The sequence below is a fragment of the Oratosquilla oratoria genome, chromosome 15 (genome assembly GCF_046742065.1).
Source record: "Oratosquilla oratoria isolate Oo_2021 chromosome 15, ASM4674206v1, whole genome shotgun sequence".
Taxonomy (NCBI): domain Eukaryota; kingdom Metazoa; phylum Arthropoda; class Malacostraca; order Stomatopoda; family Squillidae; genus Oratosquilla; species Oratosquilla oratoria.
Window position 1 is genome coordinate 45096889 of NC_134791.1, and position 22692 is coordinate 45119580.

The 22692-nt window shown below is 40.3% G+C and overlaps 1 protein-coding gene across 1 annotated transcript in view; it reads right to left on the minus strand.

Moving 5' to 3' along the window:
- Positions 1–465: 465 nt before the first annotated feature.
- Positions 466–22692, minus strand: part of JMJD6 (Bifunctional arginine demethylase and lysyl-hydroxylase PSR) — a 123298-nt gene continuing 101071 nt past the window's right edge. Inside the window, exons 6-8 of the mRNA XM_076198860.1 lie at positions 20052–20240; positions 1139–1320; positions 466–1035 (exon numbers count right to left, since the gene is read on the minus strand). Coding sequence (XP_076054975.1) covers positions 1002–1035; positions 1139–1320; positions 20052–20240 — 405 coding nt within the window. The 3' untranslated portion in view covers positions 466–1001. The remainder of the gene's footprint in view (positions 1036–1138; positions 1321–20051; positions 20241–22692) is intronic.

Consider the following 22692-nt stretch of genomic DNA (forward strand, 5'->3'; position numbering starts at 1 on the left):
CCGAACTGGAATTGCCAACCTTGGAACAAAGAAGAGATAAAGGGGACTTACTAACCATCTACAGAATTATGAAATGTAAAGAATGCCTCGATAGAGAGGACTAATTAAAGCGGGACAGAGAAAAAACAAGAGGACATGCAATGAAACTCAAAAAGGATAACTACAGAAGACACCTGAAAAAGAACAGCTTCCCACACAGAGTGATAGATATATGGAACAAATTGGATGAAAAAATAGTGTGTGTAAACACAATACAAGAATTTAAGAACAAACTTGATCTTGAGAGATACAAAAACAGATCACCACGAGCATAGCTCCCCTTCCCATATAATACATCTAGGTAAATACACACAATCACTTTCTCCTTGAAACCAAATCATTATAATACATCTAGGTAAATACACACAATCACTTCCTCCTTGAAACCAAATCATAAATAAAGTATGGATTACAATGAAACTCTCATTATGATGCAAACATACAAATTTATTTTTATTATCCTGATAAAATGACCTATATCTCGCTTTGTACAGAGGTCTTTACCAAACATGTGACCTCCCTTCCATGAAGCTGTGCTGAAGTAGCCTGTGCACATGTGACCTATGGTTTGCACCAATGCAACTACAACACCATCAGCAATATACCATAAATGAAGAACTTGCATTTGAAATTGACATGTATAATCAAAATTCAAACAAGCTATATGATGATTACAAAGTCATTTTCAGTAATAAAGTGCAAGGCAAACCTTCATATATAGGGATGTGATCACTGGATATTCACTTCATTCTATTTCGTTATACTGTCTTGTTAATACAGAAGAGTTCATAAAAAAAATTTCATGTGACTAAAATGACATGAAACAATGCAACAGTTTTATAATTTCCCAAAATTTCTGCATTAACCATAGTATCACCAATTTCCAATGATGAAGATTGATTCTTAGCAACAAAACTTAATGCATACATTATCATGAGCATGCACAAACTTTTCAGCCTGTTTCATGAACGACGAGGTGAGCCTCCCATTCTCCTCCTGAAAAAAATTGAAAGCAAAAATAAATCAAGATAACTGCTACACATAAATATTATATTGCACACATCACAAAATAAGGACAACTATAGTGGTAAAACCATACCGCTTCTTTTTGTGTTCTGGCAAACTCTCTTGACCACTATCAGAATCACTCTCAGACGAGGAGGATGAAGAGGAGGATGACGATGATGATGATGGGGAATCTGAGGAGGAATCTGATGCCATCCCTGAACCTTTGCATAAATCTATGGCATCTGCTACTGCTGCTAATTCTGGCTCCTTTTTCTGCAAGACACAATATTCAAAGAATTGTCTTCTAATAATCAATCTGTATCTACCCAAACTAATTTTCCCCATATTATATATGTGTGTGTGTATGTATTTTACCTAGTTGTATTTTATGGGATGAGAGCTATGCATCCAGTTTATTCTTAAAATCGTGTATAGTTTTGGCACTCACTGTTTTTCCACTTAGTTTGTTCCAGACATCAATCACTCTATGTGGGAAGCTATTCTTTTTCAGGTCTTTTCTGTAACTGTCCTTCTTTAGCTTCTTTACATGTCCTCGTTCCTCTTCTGTCCCATTTTAATAAGTCGTCTCTACTGAGAATTTCCATCCCTTTCATAATTCTGTAAATGGTCAACAAATCACCTCTTTCTCTTCTCTGTTCCAGTGTTGATAGATGTAATTTCTCCAATCTTTGTTCGTATGTCAGATTTGATAGTGTAGGTACCATTTTTGTCGCTGCTCTTTGGATTCTTTCTAATTTTCTTATGTTCTTTTTTGTGCTAGGGGCCCATAGTGTTGCAGCATATTCTAGTTTAGGTCTTATTAGTGTAATCACTATTTTTTTCAACCATTTCTTCATCCATGTAGTTGAAGGCCACTTTCATTGATCTCAATAAGTTAAAAGTCTCTCCAAATAATTTATTGACATGATCACTCCCAGATCCCTTTCTTTTTTGACTTCCTTGTTTCCAATCTTATATTGACCCAATGCTTTATTTTTGCTTTTTCCAAATTCCATTATGCTACATTTCTTAATGTTGAAGTTCATCTCACATTTCTGACTCCATTCCCATATTTGTTTAGGTCTTGAAGCGATCTGCAATCTTCTTCTGTTCTTACTCTCTTGAGTAATTTCGCATCATCGACAAAGTTCATGTAACAATTTAATCCTGTCTGGGGTATTGGCTGCTTGTTATTGTGGCAAAGTAGCATGTAGTTGATACTTTAGGGTCCATATGGGGCGCTCCTATGGACCAGAGCCACACATCATTTTGTCTCGAATAGAGGAAAACTCTTCATAGAGAAATTATGATACTTTTATACTACAACTGTCCCTCCGTTATGCTGTCCCCCAACCCCTTGCTGCTGTCCTGTACCATTTCTCTGAGTATTCATTTTCTGCTGTGGGGGAATTCCCTGTGGTGGGGGAAAAGAATACTGCCACCATAAGAGGCGAGAAGAAAGGGACGGGGAGTGGGACTAGGCATCCTTCTCCTTGTAGCCCCACAGGGGACATTCCTAAACGAAAAAGAGAAGGCATAAGAGGGTCTGGGAGTTTTCCGACCAGCACCCTAAGGTTTGGGTCTTTTAATGTGCGTGGATGTGGTACAGATGAAAGTAAAAGGGAAGAGATAGGTAGTATGTTTGTGGGAAGAAAGATGGATGTGTTGGCTTTGAGTGAAACTAAGTTGAAAGAGAAGGGTAAGTGTAAGTGGGAGGTTATCAGGAGTGAAGAGAGGGCGAGGGAGGGAAGGGGTGGCTATTCTAGTAAGTGAAGAGATAGGTAAACGTGTAGTGGAGTGGAAGGAGGTTTCCTCAAGGATAATGTGGATGAAGGTGAAACTGGGAAAGGAGATGTGGGTCTTTGTAAGTGCATATGGGCCTGGCAGTGAGAAGAGTGTAGAAGAAAGGGAGGCCTTTTGGATAGATTTAAATGAGTGCATAGAGGATTTAGGGAGAAATGTCAATGTAATAGTACTGGGAGACCTTAATGCTAGGGTAGGAAATGGTCCAATTGATGGAGTGGTTGGGAAATGTGGAGTTCCAGGAAAGAATCGTAGTGGAGAGTTGATGGTGGAAATGTGTCTAGAAAGAGAGTTGATGATAGCAAATACAGTGTTTTGGAAGAAAGTTAAGCATAAGTACACATTGGAGAGGGTGGTGGATGGAAGGGTGGTAGATAGAGCGTTGATGGATTACGTAGTGGTAAATAGGACTATGATAGGAAGAGTTAACCACTTCACTACGGGACTTAAATCTCGCGGGCAGCAGCCAATGCCAGCCGTACGACGTGTTGTAATAATACTCGCATCATAAAATATAGTCACGGCTTATATCGATCGTTCTCTCTTTCACCTGTGAATTTTGAAAACCACAGAGAATGGGATTTAGAGCAGATTAGGGAGAATGTAAAAACATAGGGGCGACTACAATAAATATAATCAAGATGCTGATATGGCAGCGTCGCGAATCCACTTGCTCATGACGCCTACGTGTGCGGCACCGTATGGAAGGGGTTAAGGATGTACATGTGCTAAGGGGAGAAGGTGGGGGGATATCAGATCATTTTTTGGTGGAAGGTAAGTTGAGAGTGGAGGACAGATGGAGAAAGAGGAAAGGGACAAAAGGTAGGGAGGTGCTTAGAGTGAACTCTTTAAATGAAAAGGAGGAGTACAAGAAGCTGAAGGAGGAGTGGGAGGGAGTGAAGGATAGAGTAGAGCTAGGTGTGGAGGAGGAATGGGGATGGTTCAAGGAGGGAATCACAAAGTGTGCAAGGATGGTGTGTGGAACAAGAAGGACAGGAGGAAATAGAAGGAAGGGTAGTGAATGGTGGGATGAGGAAACAAAGAAGGTTGTAGAAGAGAAGAAGCGAGCTTTCACAGATTGGTTACAAAATAGGACGACGGAGTCATATGAGAGGTACAAAGAAAAGAAAAGAGAAGTAAAGCAAAAGGTAAAGGAGGTAAAGAGGAGAGCAGATGTGAAGTGGGGTAAGAGTATGACAGAAAATTTTGAAAGTAATAAAAAGATGTTTTGGAGAGAAATTAAGAGAGGAAGAGGAGGCAAATCAATTAGAGAAGAAAAGTTAAAAGGTGCAGATGGAGAGATGATAATGGAAGAGAAGGCAGTAAGGGGAAGATGGGCAGAATATTTTAGGGAGTTGCTAAATGTGAAGGAGGATAGGGAGGGAAAGATAGTTGCAGTGGGAAATGATAAGAAAATGAGAGTGATGAGTGAGGAAAATGGAGGAGAAAGAAGGAAGGATGAAGTGAAGGCATTTAAGATGATGAAAGCAGGTAAGGCACCTGGTCTGGATGGATGCCATGCAAAATGTCTAAAAAAAGGAGGTACAGTGATGGTGGATTGGCTGGTGAGGTTATTTAATGTTTGCTGGAGAGAGGGTAGAGTGCTGGAGGACTGGAGGAGTGCCTGTATAGTTCCACTTTACAAGGGAAAAGGGGACAAGTGTGAATGTAGTTGTTTCAGAGGGATTAGCTTGTTAAGTGTAGTTGGGAAGGCTTATGGGAGGATCTTGATTGAGAGGATTAGGAGAGGAACAGAGGGAGTAATTGGTGAGGAACAGTGTGGATTTAGGACGGGTAGAGGTTGTGTAGATCAGATCTTTGTGGTAAGACAAATATGTGAGAAAGCTATAGGAAAGGGGAAGGATGTTTTTTGGCCTTTTATGGATCTGGAAAAGGCTTAAAATAGGGTAGACAGAAAGGCACTGTGGGAGGTTATGCAGATAATACGGGATAGGAGGAAAGCTTCTAGGAGCTGTCAAGAGTTTTTATGGAGTAGTAGAGCTTGTGTCAGGATTAGAAATGGAGAGAGTGGTTCGAGGTAAAGGTGGGACTTCGTCAAGGATGTGTTATGTCACCCTGGCTGTTCAACTTATACATGGATGGGGTAGTGCAAGAGGTAAATGCAAGGGTAGTGGGTCAGGGATTGGAGATGGTTAAAGAAAATGGAGAAAAGTGGGAGGTGAGCCAGCTGTTGTTTGCTGATGACACTGCGCTTGTGGCAGGAGCGGAGGGATTGAGGAAGTTGGTGACAAGAGTTTGGGAGAGTATGTGATAGAAGACAGCTAAAGATAAATGTGATGAGGTGGTGAGGAACAGTGTGGATTTAGGACGGGTAAAGGTGTAGATCAGATCTTTGTGGTAAGACAAATATGTGAGAAAGCTATAGGAAAGGGGAAGGATGTTTTTTGGCCTTTTATGGATCTGTGGGAGGTTATGCAGATATACGGGATAGGAGGAAAGCTTCTAGGAGCTGTCAAGAGTTTTTATGAGAGTGGTAGAGCTTGTGTCAGGATTAGAAATGGAGAGAGCGAGTGGTTCGTGGTAAAGGTGGGACTTCGTCAAGGATGTGTTATGTCGCCCTGGCTGTTCAACTTATACATGGATGGGGTAGTGGAAGGGTAGTGGGTTAGGGATTGTAGATGGTTAAAGAAAATGGAGAAAAACGGGAGGTGAGCCAGCTGTTGTTTGCTGACGACACTGCGCTTGTGGCAGGATTGGAGGAGGGATTGAGGAAGTTGGTGACAGAGTTTGGGAGAGTATGTGATAGAAGACAGCTAAAGATAAATGTGGGTAAAAGTAAGGTGATGAGATGTACAAGGGGTGAAAGTGGCAGTAAACTGGAAGTGAGCATTAAAGGTCAGATATCAACAGATATACCATTCACTAAAAATCAACGAAAAAGTACTTTTTAAACGCATACAAATAAAGTTTTTACCTATTACAGAAGAATTTATTCAGAAAATTCACTTTTAATTGTGCCTCGCATACCACTTTTCCAAAGTCTAGATATTCAGAATAACAATATTGTTTGTTTGGCAACTGTGACGTCACGAACGCGGAATTCCCCGAACCTTTCCTGAAGCGCACGGGCGGAATGTTTCGAATAGCAGACAATGCAATGAAATGAAGACAAAACTGTTTTTTGCCAAATTTTATAAGATGTAGATGGTGGAATTATATAAAAAAACATACTGACAGTATTCTATATAATTTCACCATCTACATCTTATCAAATTTGGCAAAAAACAGTTTTGTCTTCACTTCATTGCGTCGTCTGCTATTCGAAACATTCCGCCCGTGCGCTTCGGGAAAGGTTCGGGGAATTCCGCGTTCGTGATGTCACAGTTGCCAAACAAACAATTTTGTTATTCTGAATATCTAGACTTCGGAAAAGTGGTATGCGAGGCGCAATTAAAAGTGAATTTTCTGAATAAATTCTTCTGTAATAGGTAAAAACTTTATTTGTATGCTTTTAATAAGTACTTTTTCGAGCAATACGATGATTTTTAGCGAATGGTATATCTATCAATATCTGACCTTTAAGGGAGAGCGACTGGAGGAAGTGGATAGTTTTAGATACTTGGGTGCAAATGTGGCAGGAAAAGGTGGAGTGAAGATGGAGGTTAGAATGTAGATTGAGAGAAGCGAGTAAATGCCTTGGTGGATTGAAGAGTGTAATGAAGAATAGACATTTGGTAATGGATGCTAAGAGGAGACTGTATGAAGGAGTGATTGTGCCAACATCACTGTATGGGGCAGAGACATGGAACATAAGAGAGGAAGAGAGAAGGAGTTTGAATGTGTTTGAGATGAGGTGTCCGAGAAGTATGATGGGGGTTACTAGGCTAGATAGAGTGAGAAATGAGGAGGTGAGGAGGAGAACGGGAGTTGGGAGATAGGGTTGATGAAAGAGTATTAGGATGGTTTGGACACATGGAAAGAATGAGTGAAGAAAGACTAGTAAAAGAGGTATGGAAGGCAGATGTGGAGGGAGTGAACATGAGGGGACGTCCTAGGATGAGGTGGATGGATGGGGTGAAGGGGGCTTTGGGGAAGAGGGGAATGTCTGTTGAGGAAGGACGGGAGAGGACAGAAGACAGGGGTGAATGGAGAATGGTTGTATATGGATGATGTGATGGATGAGGTGGAATGGGGGGTGAGTTAGTATGTCTGAGCAAAATTTGACGCAGCCCGAAGGGATTTCTCCCCGTCCTCTCCTTTTATGCACGGGGGGACGGAGAGGAGGGGTCGCTGATTTAATGAAGCGGCCTTGCTGTGAATGTGCTGTGTCTTGCGACACTGCTTCTGACCCAGGGCAGTGGGCAAGGTGCAGAGATGACCTGTCATCCAGGAGGTGCTAAGATAAGACTGAGGGTGGAGGGGTGTAGAGTGTATTCAGGGATGGAATGGGTGGGAATGCCTTTTCCTTTTTGGCTACCTCCCTTGTAAGGGGGAAAAAGCCTTGGTATATGTATGTATGTATAACAATTTACTCCCTCATCCATATCATTTATATATATTTGGCAAACATTACAGGAGCCAATACAGAGCCTTATAAGATGCCACTTTTTACATCTTCCCAGTTCAAATTTTTGTCTCTAAGTACCACTCTAATTTTTCTCCCAATTAAGAAATCCTTCATCCATTCCAGTAGCTTACCTTGTATTCCTATTATTTAAATTTTTCTTATTAATTTTTTATGTGGTACTTTGTCAAATGCCTTCTGCAAGTCCAAGAAGGTGCCATCTGCCAAGCCATATCTTTCTTGTATTATCTCAATTAATCTCGAGTAAAAGCATATTAAGTTTGTGGTTCATGATCTTCCACTTCTAAAGCCAAATTGTTTAGGGTTCACTATTTTATTTCCTTCCAAGTGTTTGGTCCATTTGTTTTTGATGACTTTTTTGCATATTTTTGCTACTGTGCTTGTAAGGGATACCGGTCTGAAGTTTGTAGGATCTTCTTTATTTCCTCCTTTATATATTGGTACTATGTTTGCATCTTTCCAATCTTGCGGTACCTTTCCTTCTTTGAGTGAGAAGTCTATTATCTTGTATAATTTGTCTGTCAGTTCGTCTATACACTCTTTCAGTATCCAATTTGCAATTCCATCCGGTCCATGCGATTTCCTGACATCTAGGTTTTTTATTTGGTCTCTTATTTCTTTTTGTGTTACCTTTATTTCTTTCATTTTGGGTGATCTTTCTTGTTGTCCATCTTCCCAAAATTGTGAGCTCTCAATTGTAAAAACAGACCTGAAATGTCTGATCATAACTTCTGCCATTTCTGTGTCATCTATATATTCTTTATCTCCTTCACGCAATTTTACTATTTCATGTTTATCCTTTAGTTTTTCATTTATATATCTGTAAAAGAGTTTAGGTTGATCCTTGCATTTGTCTATATCATCTTTCATAAACTTCAAATTTAAAATATCTTCCACATCGGTGAATATTGTTAATTAGAAATTTGCCAAGAGGAAAAAAAGTTTGTATTTATAGCATACCATGTAAAAATTGTGATTTTATTTACATAGGCCAAACAGGCAAAGGCAACACAAATATAGTATTAGAACAGGGCAATTGTCAAGTGGATTATTATTGACATAATATTGACTGGGGAAACTCAAAAGTAATTACTTCTTGTAATAATATTGTAGAAAGAAATATTATTGAATCTTGTTACATAAAAAGAAATTTTGAAAATATGAACTTGAGTTTGGGTTTATTTAAACTGGAAAATTTTATTATTGACAAGATTGCATGTGGTCATTTGTAACATGGGACCTTTCCAAATATCCTGTCTTCTCATGTATATATTGTTTCTTTTTGTATTGCTTTTATGTACCTTTAAAAATGTCTTAGACAAAAAATTTTGGTATCCATTTTTTTCAATTTCCTGGTGGTTTCTGCAAATATATATGGTAGTTTCTGCAAATATATATATATATATATATACATACATATGTGTGTGTGTGTGTCCATACTGAGGTAATGACTAGTCAAATGCAATCAGTAATTTTGGGACATTTTTGGGGTGCAGTTGAAAGTTGTAGAAGAGAAGAAAAGAGCATTCAGATTTGTTACAAAATAGAATGAGAGAATCATGAGAGGTAAAAAGAAAAGAGAAGTAATGCATAAGATAAAGGAGGCAAAGAGGAGAGCAGATGTGAAATGGGGTAAAAAATATGACAAAATTTTGAAAGTAATAAGTTATTTTAGAAGGAAATTAAGAGAGGAAGAGGAGGCGAATCAAGTAGAGAAAAAAGGTAAAAGGTACAGATGGAGAGAAGATAATGGAAGAGACAGCAGTAAGAGGAAGATGGGCAAAGTATTTTAGGGAGTTGCTAAATGTGAAGGATAGGGAGGGAAAGGTATGCAGTGGGAAGGACTAAGAAAATGAGTTATGAATTAGGAAAATGGAGGAGAAATAAAGAAAGATGCGGTGAAAGCAGTTAATTAAATGATGAGAACAGGTATTGCACCTGGGTTGGATGAGTGTCAGGTAAAGTGTCTGAAAAAAAAGGAGGTACTGTGATGGTAGACTAGCTGGTGAGGTTTAATGTTTGTTTAAGCGAGGGTAAAGTATTGGAGGAGTGTCTGTATATTCCGCTTTACAAGGGAAAAGGGGACAAGTGTGAGTGTCGTAGTTTCAGGGGGATCGGTTTGTTGAGTGTAGTTGGGAAGACTTATGGGAGGGTTTTGATTCTGAGGATTCGGAGAGGAACAGAGAGAGTAATTGGTGAGGAACAGTATGGATTTAGGACTGGTAGGAGTTGCGTGGATCATATTTTTGTGGTAAGGCAGATATGTGAGAAAGCTTTAGGAAAAAGCAAGAATGTTTTTTTTGGGCCTTCATGGATTTAGAAAAGGTTTATGGCTGGGTAGACAGGAAGGCAGTGTGGGAAGTATTACAGATATATGGGATAGGAGGAATACTATTAAGAGCAGTCAAGAGTTTTTATGAGAATAGTAGAGCCTATGTTAGACTTAGAAATAGAGAGAGTGGTTTGAGGTAAATGTAGGACTTTGTCTAGGATGTCTAGGATGTGTTATGTCACCTTTGCTGTTCAATTTATGCAAGAGGGAACATAAGGGTAATGGGCCAGGGATTGGAGATAGTCAAAGAAAATGGAGTAAAATGGAAGTTGAGCCAGCTGTTCTTTGCTCATGACGCTGTGCTTGTAGCAGGATCAGAGGAGGGATTAAGGAAGTTAGTGACAGAGTTTGGGAAGGTGTACAAAAGAAGGAAGTTTAATATATATAAAGTGCTACAAAAATGACAGTGATGAATGAGGAAAATGAAGAAATAAGGAAAGATGAAGTGAACATAGTTATTAACCACTTCAGTACAAGCCTACATAGACGTCATGAGGCATGAGTAGGTACACAAGGATGCTGGCATCGGCGTCTTGATTATATATTTTTAGTTGTGTGTTATCCCCAGATTCTGTGAACTGGTTTGATCACATTTTCTGTGTTTATTATTACTCAGAGTACAAGAGAACGAGTAATACAGCAGTGACTTTATATTTTATAATGAGAGTAGTGTGATGCATTGTTCATATGGCAGTTGATGCTGCATGTGAGAATTTGACTTGTACTGAAGTGGTTAAAATGATGAGACCAGGTAAGGCATCTGGGTTGGGTGTCACGCAGTGTCTTAAAAAGGGAGGTATAGTGACAGTGGACTGGCTGCTAAGGTTGTTTAATGTATATTTAAGAGAGGGTAGAGTACTGAAGGACTGGAGGAGTGCCTGTATAGTTCTGCTTTACAATGGAAAAGGGGACAAGTGAGTGTAATAGCTTCAGAGGGATCAGTTTGTTGAGTGTAGTTGGGAAGGCTTATGGGAGCATTTTGATTGAAAGGATTTGGAGAAGAACAGAAGGAGTAACTGGTGAGGAACAGTGTGGGTTTAGGACTGGTAGGAGTTCCATGGATCATATTTTTGTGGTAAGGCAGATATGTGAGGAAGCTTTAGGAAAAGGTAAAAATGTTTTTTGGGTGTTCATGGATTTGGAAAAGGCTTATGACTGGATAGACAGGAAAGCAGTGTGGGAGGTATTGCAGATATAAGGGATAGGAGGACAACTGTTAAGAGCAGTCAAGATTTTTTACGAGAGTAGTAAAGTCTGTGTTAGAATTAGAAATGGAGAGAGTAAGTGGTTTGAGGTAAGGGTAGGACTGTCTAGGATGTGTTATGTCGCCTTGGTTCTTCAATTTATACATGGATGGGGTGGTGCAAGAGGTAAACACATGGGTAATTGGCCAGGGATTGGAGATAGTTAAAGAAAATGGAGAAAAATGGAAGATTGTTTGCTGATGACACTGCAATTGTAGCAGGATCAGGGGAGGGATTAAGGTAGTGATGGAGTTTGGGAAGGGGTGGAAAAGAAGGAAGTTGAATATAAATGTGGGTAAAAGTAAGGTGATGAGATGTACAAGGGGAAAGGATGGCAGCAAATTGGAAGTGAGTATTAAAGGCGACTGGACAAAGTTGATAGCTTTAGATACTTGGGTGCAAATGTGGTGGGAAAGGGAGTGAAACATGGAGGTAGAATGTAGATTCAAAGAAGCAAGTAAATGCCTTGGGTGATTAAAAAATGTAATGAAAAACAGACATCAGGGAATGGATGCTAACAGATCATATGAAGGGGTGGTTGTGCCAACAGCACTGTATGGGAGAGAAACATGGAACATAAGAATAGAGGAGTTTAAATGTATTTGAGATAAAATGTCTGAGAATTATGATAGAGGCTACTAAGCTGGATAGAGTGAGAAACAAGGAGGTGAGGAGGAAAGCGGGGTGGAAAAGGAGTTGGGAGATAGGGTTGATGAAAGAGTATTGGGATGGTTTGGACACATGGAAAGAACAAGTGAAGAAAGATTAGTAAAAGAGGTGTGGAAGGAGTGAACATGAGGGGGCAACCAAGGATGAGATGGATAGATAAGGTAAAAGGGGTATTGGGGAAGAGGGGAATGTCTGTTGAGGGAGAAGACAGAAGATAGGGATGAGTGGAGAATGGTTGTGCATGAATAATGGTGTGATGCATGGGACTGGGTGGGTTGTGGGGGTGAGGGAGTATGTGTGAATGACACTTTGATGCAACCTAAAGGGATTTTTACCAGTCTTCTCTTTTTCTGCATGAGGGGATGGAGAGGGGGTTGCCAATAAAATGAAGCAACCTTGCTGTGGATGTGCTGTGTCTTGCTACATTGCTTCTGACCCAGGGCAATGGGGGAGATGCAATGATGACCAGTCATGTAGGAGCCAAGAAAAGAGGGAGTGGTGGTGAATGGGAGTGGAGTATGTGGGAATGAAATGGGTGGGTGTGGCTTTATGCCTTTGACTTTGGCTACCTTCTTTGTAAGGAGGGAAAAGTCCTTGGTATATGTATGTACTTGTACAGGGTGGGGTGCGGAAACTTCCCGATTTGGGGATTGAATTATAAAGTGTTTACACTTCACAATTCTTTATTCTACTTTTATGTCTGTCACACATGGGAGATTTACTTATACACAGTTCTAAAAACAATATCTTTTAAATGTCCACCTCCATTGTCAATACACTGATTCAGACGATTTCGGAAGCTTTGGTCTACTCTCTCTAGCATGGTGAGCAGTATATTGGCTATTTGAGTGCGGATGGCATTCTGTAGGTCTTCCAGGGTCTGTGGACGGTCATTATAAACCAGGGATTTGAGATAATCCCACAGGAAATAATCACAGGGGGCTAAATCAGGCGAGCGCGCTGGCCAGTTTAAATCGCCTCTCAGGGAAATCAGCGCGCTCGCCTGATTTAGGCCCCTATGATTATTTCCTGTGGGGTTATCACAAATCCATGGTTTATAACGACCGTCCACAGACCCTGGAAGACCTACAGAATGCCATCCGCACTCAAATAGCCAATATACCGCTCACCATGCTAGAGAGAGTAGACCAAAGCTTCCGAAATCGTCTGAATCAGTGTATTGACAATGGAGGTGGACATTTAAAAGATATTGTTTTTAGAACTGTGTAAAAGTAAATCTCCCATGTTGTGTGACAGACATAAAAGAAGAATAAAGAATTGTGAAGTGCAAACAATTCATAATTCAATCCCCAAATCGGGAAGTTTCCGCGCCCCACCCTGTAGATCAGAGCTACACAACATTCACCATGTTAGAGAAAAATATCTACTAATAGAGGAACGAGTTTCCCACTTTTTTTTTTTATCTATTTATTATCATCATTTCTTTTTTATTTGCTACTGCTGTCTTTTTGCTTTGGCATCTCTCTGATTATCTCTCATACCACTTCCTTTCCCTATACTTCTGATGATGGTGTAGGATGGGAGAACAATACTGCCACTGTTCCCATACATTTTATAGACAACAATTAAATGAAGATGGAGTGATGGCACTACAAATCCTACTCTGTTTTCTTGTGCGATTAGTCAAGAGTCTTAGATGATGATTCCAACCAGAACCCTAGCAACTGGGTCACTGAATGTCTGATGAGTGACAGGAAAGAGATTGGTACAAAGCTTGCAAGATAAAAGATTGATACATTAGCATACATACATACATATACCAAAAGCTTTTTCCCCCTACACGGGGGGTAGCCAAAAAGAAAAAGGCCTAGAAACCACTCCCACCCATTCCATTTCCTATATATTCCACTCCCCTCCACCATCCTTCCCATCTTGGCACCTCCTGGTACATTAGCAATGAGTGAAATTACACTGAAAGGGAAAATGGAGTTTGAAATTAGTTGTGGTAGGGTTTTGGGAGTGGTAAGATGGCAAGGGAGGAATAGTGTCATTAAAGATAAGGTGGGCAAAAATGAGACTAGTTTAAGTAAGAATGTTTGTGTACGTCCCAGGTACTGAAGAAATTGAAAGATTGAAAGAAGTATCCTGGAATATTTTACATAAGCACATAAGAATGAAGGAGACTGCAAGAGACCATAAGGCTTATACTAGGCAGTTCCATGTCTATTACCACTTGTTATCCCCATCCATAAAGTTGTCTGTTTCTTAAAACAATCAACAGTGTCAGCACTTACTACATGGTTACTAAGTCTATTCCATTTATTGACCACCCTATTAGTAAACCAATTCTTTCCTATTTCCTTCTTAAATCTAAATTTGACCAATTTAAATCCCTTACTGCAAGTCCTGCCCTGTTGTCTTAATATGATGACCTTGTTTGCACCACCCTTGTTAAAATCTTTGATCAACTTGAATACCTCTATAAGATCATCCCACACCCTGTGTCTTTCCAGAGAGTGTAAGTTAAGGTGCCTAAGCCTCTCTTCATAGGGTAACTTTCTGAGCTCCTGTATCATTTTGGTCATTCTCCTCTGTACTGATTCTAGTGAATTGATATCCATTCTATAAGACTGAGACCAAAACTGTACCACATAGTTAAGGATAGGTGTAACTAACACTAGAGTTTGATAATTACCTCTGCACTTCTATTCATAAACGTCCTAGCAATGAAACCTAGTGCTCTGTTAGTCACTAAAACTAAAAACATGTTATCTAAGCTATATTTATTTTTGGGGTTGTGTAGCCCTACGTTTAACACACTGCACTTTGAGATATTGAAGCCATTTGCCATTTCACCGATTATGTGTACAATTTCTTAAGATCATCCTGCAGAATCTCAGTGTCCTCTCCTGACCTAATTAGGTGTCCTATTTTAGTGCCGTCTGCAAAGTTACTAACATCACTTTTAATCCCATTGTCCAAGTTGTTTCTATACATAATGAACAATAAGGGACCCAAAATTGAGCCCCAGGGAACTCGACTAGAAACACTCTCCCATTTGGATTTAATACCATTTATGGTAACCAGCTGTTTTCTGTCATTGATCCAAGCTCTAATCCATTCTAACACTTTTACTCCTATGCCATGGGCTTTGATTTTATTTAGTAGGCTCTAGTGGGACACTTTGTCGAATGCTTTGCTTAAGTCAAGTTAAATAACATTGTAACTATCATTATCTGACACTTTATATACTTTAGTGTAAAAGGATAAAAGATTAGTTACACATGACTTACCCTTGGAGAAATCACGCTAAGAGTCACAAATCAAATTATGTCTCAATGTGATCTCAGAGTCTATAACTATTATTGATTCAAGCATCTTACTTATAACTGATGTCAGACTAACTGGTCTGTAGTTGCATATAGATTTACCTACCTATTTGAAAACAGGAACAATCTTTGCCTGCCCCCAAGCAAAGATTGTTAAACATTTCCATTAACTGGTTGCAATTTCAAATTTGCTCTTTAAGTACTCTCAGAAAAATTTTGTCTGGACCCAGGGATTTTGTAGCTTTGAGCCTTTCAATCTGTTTTGATTACTTCTACCTTACTAATGCTGATATTTGATAGTCTACTTTCTTCATCACCACTGTAAATAGGATCAGTCAGGTACTTTATCCAACCTCTCCTTAGTAAACACAGACAGAATATATTTGTTAAACTCCTCATTAATTTTTCCTCCAATTTTATCATGACATTTTTGTCATTTTCAATTGGGCCTATCCTTTCCTTATTTTTTTTCCTGTAGAGATGAAAGAAACCCTTGGGGTTGATCTTACTTTTCTGGGAACCTTAATTTCATAGTTATGTTTCACTGTACATGTATTCTTTTTAACCAGTCTTGCCATATCGTTGGATCTAAGGTGATTTTCCCTGTGTTTTATTCTTACGTAAAGTCCTCTTTTCATTCTGATCTCATATTTCAGCCTGTCTGTCATCCATTTGGGAGTATTACTATTCTTCCATATTGACGTGAGAGGAATTGATTTATTTTGTGCATTTAGATATAAAGCTGTTAAGTTACTGTACATTTCATCCAAATCACTGACCAGTTGGATGACCTCGTGCTTACAAGTGATCAAATTTCTTATATACTCTCTCATCTTATCAAAATTAATTCTCCTGAAGTCTGGTACTAGAACATTATTCATACTATTTAATTCTTCCCAATTAATATTAAATCTTACTTCTTGATGATCATTAGAGCCTAGACTATCTCCTACTTTTACATTACTCGTTAGGTGCTCATTATTAGTGAGAAGTAAATCCAGAATATTTTCTCCCCTCATAGGATTGGCAATCACTTGTTTTAGGAAATTATCCTCCACCACATCTAAGAAATTTTGCAATTCCTGATCTCCAACTAAAATTTCCCTGTCAATGTTTCTATAATTAAAATCTCCCATGACCACAACATTTCTATACTGGGATGCCCTGTGAATTTCATGAACTAGGGGATCAGTCTGCTCAATGCTGAAGTTAGGTCTATATAGGATGCCAATAATAAGTTATTCTTGCCTATAATCTCCAACTCAATAGGTTTTGTACTATCCTCTGGCTTCACTGAATTGCTGGTAATACAGTTCATTGTATTTCTAATGAAAAATGCTACTCCTCCCCAACTCCTGCCAACCCTGTCCTTGTGAAAAAACTTGTATCCTTCTGTCTCAATTTCTGGAAGGAAATGCCTATCAGCCATATTGATCCAGGATTCAGTAAGAGCTATGATATAAAATTTATCTACGCATGCTTTACCTCACACCAAATTAATTTTATCTATTACGCTTCTGTTGTTTATATAGTAAACCTTTAGGTCATCCTCCCTCCACCTGATTACGTGATTCTTTTCACAGTCCCTTTCTGAGCCATTTCTATTGCCTAAACTATGTTCCGATACTCACTCACCCCGACTCCCATGTAATCTACACGAAAAAACCCTGCAGGATGCCTACTTCTCGCTCAAGGGATTCAGCAAGGAGCCAAAATCCTTTGGGTGACAAGTGCACTCTGTCCCTTGTATATAGATGAATCTTACTGTATAAGCAATCCTAGTTAGCCTTACTATGTTTTGCCAGGTTGCAATTCATGGCAATAGCCCTGGAATGCCACATGCCTAGGCTATTATGATGGGTGTGTGACGAGTTTTAGAAGTAAAGTAAATGTAGTTGCATTGGGGAATTTAAATGTTAGAGTTCAAGATGAGCCAGTAAATGGAATTGTGGGAAGTACGAGGTCTGTTCAAAAAGTATCCAACCTTTGTTCATGAAAAGTATTTGTATCCACATACAGCAAACTTACCTTAACCACTTCACTACGGGCCAAAATCTCGCGGGGGAGCATTAGGTGCCAGACGTACGATGTTTCGTCATAATACTCGCATCATAAAAAATAGTCACCGCTTATATTGATCGTTCTCTCTTTCACCCGTGAATTTTGATAACCATAGAAAATGTGATGAAGACAGTTTAGAGAGTATGTCATTATGCAGGGGCAACTACAATAAATGTAATCAAGATGCCGATATGGCAGCCTCGCGTATCCACTTGCTCCTCATGCCGCCTATGTAGGCGGCACCGTATGGAAGGGGTTAATTTCCTTCAAAGTAGTCCCCTTGGGCACCTACACATTTTTCCCAATGGTCTTGCCACTGTTGCAAGCAGCACTGGAATGCCTCTTCTGGGATGGTGCACAGCTGGTCCATCACATCCAGCATGATTTCTCTGGTTTGAAATCTAGTCAATTTCCCTTTCAGGAGCATTTTCAGAGTGCGGGAAAGCCAGATGTCACATGAGACCATTTTGGAAGAGTAGGGGGCCTAACAAAGCACAGGTGTGTTGTGTTTGGCCAGGAAACTCTGTACCAAATATGAAGAATGGGTGGGTGCATTATCATGATGGAAATGCCAATTGCCTGCTGCCCACAGGTCCATCTGCATTGCACAGTATCACAAAAGTGATGCAGATCCTCTTGGTAGCACTCCTTGATGATTTTGCCATGTGGTGTGTACTCATGATGAACCACACCACTGGACTCAAAAAGACTGACATTTCTGCAGACCTGCCTTGCTTTTTTTTGGCCTCAGGGATATTGGATGCTTCCATTAAGATGACTGCAACCTGATTTCTGGGTTGTACCCATAAACCCAGGACTCATCACGAGTGATCACTGTTCGAAGTCTCCAGCATGTCCAGAGCCATCTGCAAACGGAGTTACTTCTGCTCAAACATTAGTAGCTTTGGTACAAACTTTGCTAAAATTCTCCTGAAGCCCAAATCCTCCTTCATAATGGAATGAAGAGATCCAATGCTGACATCCACCTCATCTGTAAGTTCTCTGATTGTGACAATCTCATTTTGGGATGTTGAGGGCCTACCAGGGCATGTTTCACTCTCCACTGCTGTGCAGCTATCTTTGAAGCAGTTATACCACTCCTTTATCTATGTGGTGGCCAATGATTCCTCCCACTTGAGAATTGCCAAGCTTTACATAAACTTTGATGCAGTACCATTGTTGAAGTTTTTCCATCATTTTGTCAAAAACGAAAATCCAATGGTGCTCAATTATACTCATCGGCAGTCTGTCATCAACTGACGGCTTCTGCAGGCAGGAAAACATTCATGCATGTGCATTAGGGTTGCTTACATACATGCACTAAAGTACGCTCTCTAGCTTAATTTCTTAACACATGGAAAATTAAGGTCGGATACTTTTTGAACAGACATCATTGGTGTGGAAAAAATAAAAGCAAAAATGATGGAGATGTGTACTGAAAGCAAAAGAGGAGGGCATATATTGAATAGGGTATGATATATATATATATAACATATATAGGGGGTAGCCAAAAAGAAAAAGGCATAGAAACCCCTCCCACCCATTCCACCTCCCATATATTCCACTCCCCTCCACCCTCCCTCTTATCTTGGCACCTCCTGGATGACGGGTCATCCCTGCATCCTGTCCACTGCCCTGGGTCAAATGATATATATATATATATACATATATATATATATATATATATATATATATATATATATATATATATATATATATATATATATATATATATATATATATATATATATATATATATATATATATATATATATATATATATATATATATATATATATATATATAGGGGGTAGCCAAAAGAAAAAGGCATAGAAACCCCTCCCACCCATTCCACCTCCCATATATTCCACTCCCCTCCACCCTCCTGGATGACGGGTCATCCCTGCATCCTGTCCACTGCCCTGGGTCAGAAGCAGTGTTGCAAGACACAGCACATCCACAGCAAGGCTGCTTCATAAATTCGGTGACCCCCCTTCTCCGTCCCCTCATATATATAATATATATATAATAAATAGACTGAAGGAAGAGGAGAGAGTGCAGAGGTGAATCAGAGAGGGAAAGGTAAAGGGTGCAGATGGACGTTAATGCAAGTGAAGGTGGTATGGGGAAGATGGGTAGATAATTTTAGAGAATTGTTGAAAGTGGAAGTTAGGAATGGATGTATTGTGGTAGTGGGAGCTAGGAAAATGACAGTTATAGGAAAGATGTAAAGCAAAGCACTGAAAATAATGAAAGCTGGTGAGGCACCTGGGTTGGATGGTTGTCATGTGGAATGTCTTACCAAAGGAGGAAAGATTAGTGGATTGGCTAATGATTTCATTTAATGTGTGCCTATGGGAGAGGACTGTGCTGAGGACTGGAGGAGTGCTTATATAATTCAGCTTTACAAAGGAAAAGGGGATATATGTAAATGTAGTAATTTTGGAGGGATCACTTTGCTGAGAGTAGTTGGAAAGTCATGTGGGAGGGTGAAATTCAGAGGATTGAGGACAGAGGGATTGGTGAGGAACTGTGTGTTTAGGAAAGGTAGAGGGTGTATGGATAAAAATGTTGTGGTAAGACAGATATGCTCGAAGGCTTTTGGCAAAAGATGATGATGTCTTCTGGGCTTTTGTAGATCTAGAGAAAGCATATGACATTAACTGGAAGGCATTAAGGGATGTACTGCAGATATTTGTGATAGGGGGAAAGCTGTTAAAGGTGGTCAAAACTTTTCATGCGAGTAGAAGAGCTTGTGTCAGGGAAGGAAATAGATGAAGAGGTCCTCTATTGGCATGTTTTATCATTCCAACCCATTGTGAGAGAGAGTGAGATAGAGGGGGGTATGGGGAGAGTTTGGAAAAATGTGAGGTCTAGGAGTTGCAAAAGTTGGTCATACAGGAAGACAAGATAGAATTGGAGGGGAGATGGGAGATGACAGTGAGGTTTAAAGGAAAGGGGAAGTAAAGAAAATGGAGAGTTAAGATATACTGATTGGGAGTGAAGGTGGTTTGGGAAAAGATGGGGTATTTAGTCAACTTTGATGGATGTATACTTACCCTAAGGATACGAAGCCACTTCTTTGACAATTTGGGTCGTCCCCTTACAGTCTTATGCCATACTATGGGGAAATTGGTCTTGGAGCAGAAATTCTGTGTGATTGCTATGGTTTCATCAAGATTGATTACCACATGCCACCAGCCACCAGGTACAAATACAGTCTCTCCAGGATTCTGAACCATCTCCAACTGTTTGGGAAAAAATAAATAAATAAATTAATATAAATTTGAATAAGTTGTCTGCATGACTATCAATCACATTAATTCTACTATACAAGGTGTTCAGGATGATAAAAGTAATGGAACAACAGATGTTCACACCCTCTGTCAGTCCATTACCCCTGGTCTCTCTTGCAGAAGAATCATGGCCTCAGGCAAGAAATATTGTTTTGATGTCTAGGGATTGTTAATGTGGGGAACTGTAGACTGAGGTCCTCTGTGTCTTCTGTGTGGTGGTTGTATTTAGGGCAGTTTGAATCTATGGCCAGTTCTATGTTGGTACTGTTACAATGTTGGGTGGTGTCCTGAACAAAAGTATGCCAGATTAGTTCTTAATTCATGAGGGAGAAAGAATTTAATTTTGTGGTCTTCCTTGAAGAGCTTGTTAAGTGATTTGAGTGTAAATACATTTTTGTGGATATACTGCAATAATAGCATACAGAAACCAAAATCCTCCCCATTGAACATGCATATAAATACACCTATGTTTTTTCCCCCAAGGGAGGTAACCAAAGTCAAAGGCATAAATCCACTCCCACCCATTTCATCCCCACATACTTCACTTCCATTCACCATACCTCCCTCCCTCTTTCCTTCGCTCCTGAATGACAAGTCATCCCTGCATCTCTCCCACTGCCCTGGGTCAGAGGCAATGTAGCATGACACAACACATCCACAGCAAGGCCACTTCATTTACTTGGCAACCCTGCCTTTCCATCCCCTCAAGCAGAAAAAGAGAAGACGGGGAGAAATCCCTTCGGGCTGCATCAAAATATGATTCATACATACTCCCTCATCACCCCATCCCCTACCCACTCCCTTCCATGCAACACAGCATCATTCATACACAACCATTCTCCACTCACCCCTATCTTCTGTCCTCTCCCATCCTTCCTCAACAAACATTCCCCTCTATCCCAATGCCTCTTTTACCCCATCCATCCATCTCATCCTTGGTCACCCCTCATATTCACTCCCTCCACCTCTGCCTTCCACACTTCTTTTATTAATCTTTCTTCACTCATTCTTTCCATGTGTCCAAACCATCCTAATACTCTTTCATCAACCCTATCCCCCAACTCCCTTTCCACCCCCATAAAACACCACATGAAAATAACAGGAACAAGATTCTATGCCAGAACCCTAAGCACCACACACCCCTCACATATTTCATAAGTACCACCAACAGGTGTGGTACATGTGGAACATATGAAAGAGTTTAAACATGTTTGAGATGAAATATCTGAGAAGTATGGTAGGAGTTACAAGCTTGGATTGAGTGAGAAACAAGGTGAGGAGGAGAGCAGGGGTGGAAATGATGGGAGACACAATTGATAAAAGAGTATTGGGATGGTTTGGACACATGGAAAGGATGAATGAAGAAACATTGGTAAAAGAAGCATGGAAGACAGAGGTGGATAAAGTGAATGTGAGGGGACAACTGAGGATGAGATGAATGGATAGGGTAAAAGGGGCACCGAGTAATAGGGGATTTCTGCTGAGGATGGGAGAAGGCAGAAGATGGGGTGAGTGGAGAATGGCTATGTATGGATGACACTTTGATGCATGGGAGTGGGTGAGAAATGGGGGGAGTTTAGGGAGTGAATGATATTTTGATGCAGCCTGAAGGGATTTCTCCCCATCTTCAATGTTACTGCATGAGGGGATGGAGAGGGGGCCACCAATTAAAAGAAAGGGGTTTGCTGCAGATGTGCTGTGTCTAACTGCACTGCTTCTGACCCAGGTCAATGGGTGAGATGCAGGGATGACTTGTCATCCAGGAGCCAAGAAAAGTGGGAGGGAGGAATGGTGAATGGGAATGGAATAAGTGGGGATAAGATTGGTGGGAGTGGCTACTTCCCTTGTACATACATATACCAAAGGCTTTTCCCCCCTTACAAGGGAGGTAGTCAAAAAGAAAAAGGCAGAAAAACCATTCCCAACTATTCCATCCCTAAATACACTCCCCTCCCCTCCACCCTCTCTCTTATCTTGGCACCTGGATGACGGGTCATCCCTGCATCTTGTCCACTGCCCTGGGTCAGAGGCAGTGTCACAAGACACAGCACATCCACGGCAAGGCCACTTCATTAAATTGGCAACCCCCCCTCTCCTTCTCCTCATGCAGAAAAGAAGACTGGGAGAAATCCCTTTGGGCTGCGTCAAATTTTTCTCACACATACTACCTCACCCCCCATCCCCCTGCCTATTCCACCTCATGCATCACATCATCATCCATATATAACCATTCTCCATTCACCCCTGTCTTCTGTCCTCTCCCATCCTTCCTTAACAGACATTCCCCTCTTCCCCAGAGCCCCTTTCACCCCATCCATCCATCTCATCCTAGGTTGCCCCCTCTTGTTCACTCCCTCCACATCTGCCTTCCATACCTCTTTTACTAGTCTTTCTTCACTCATTC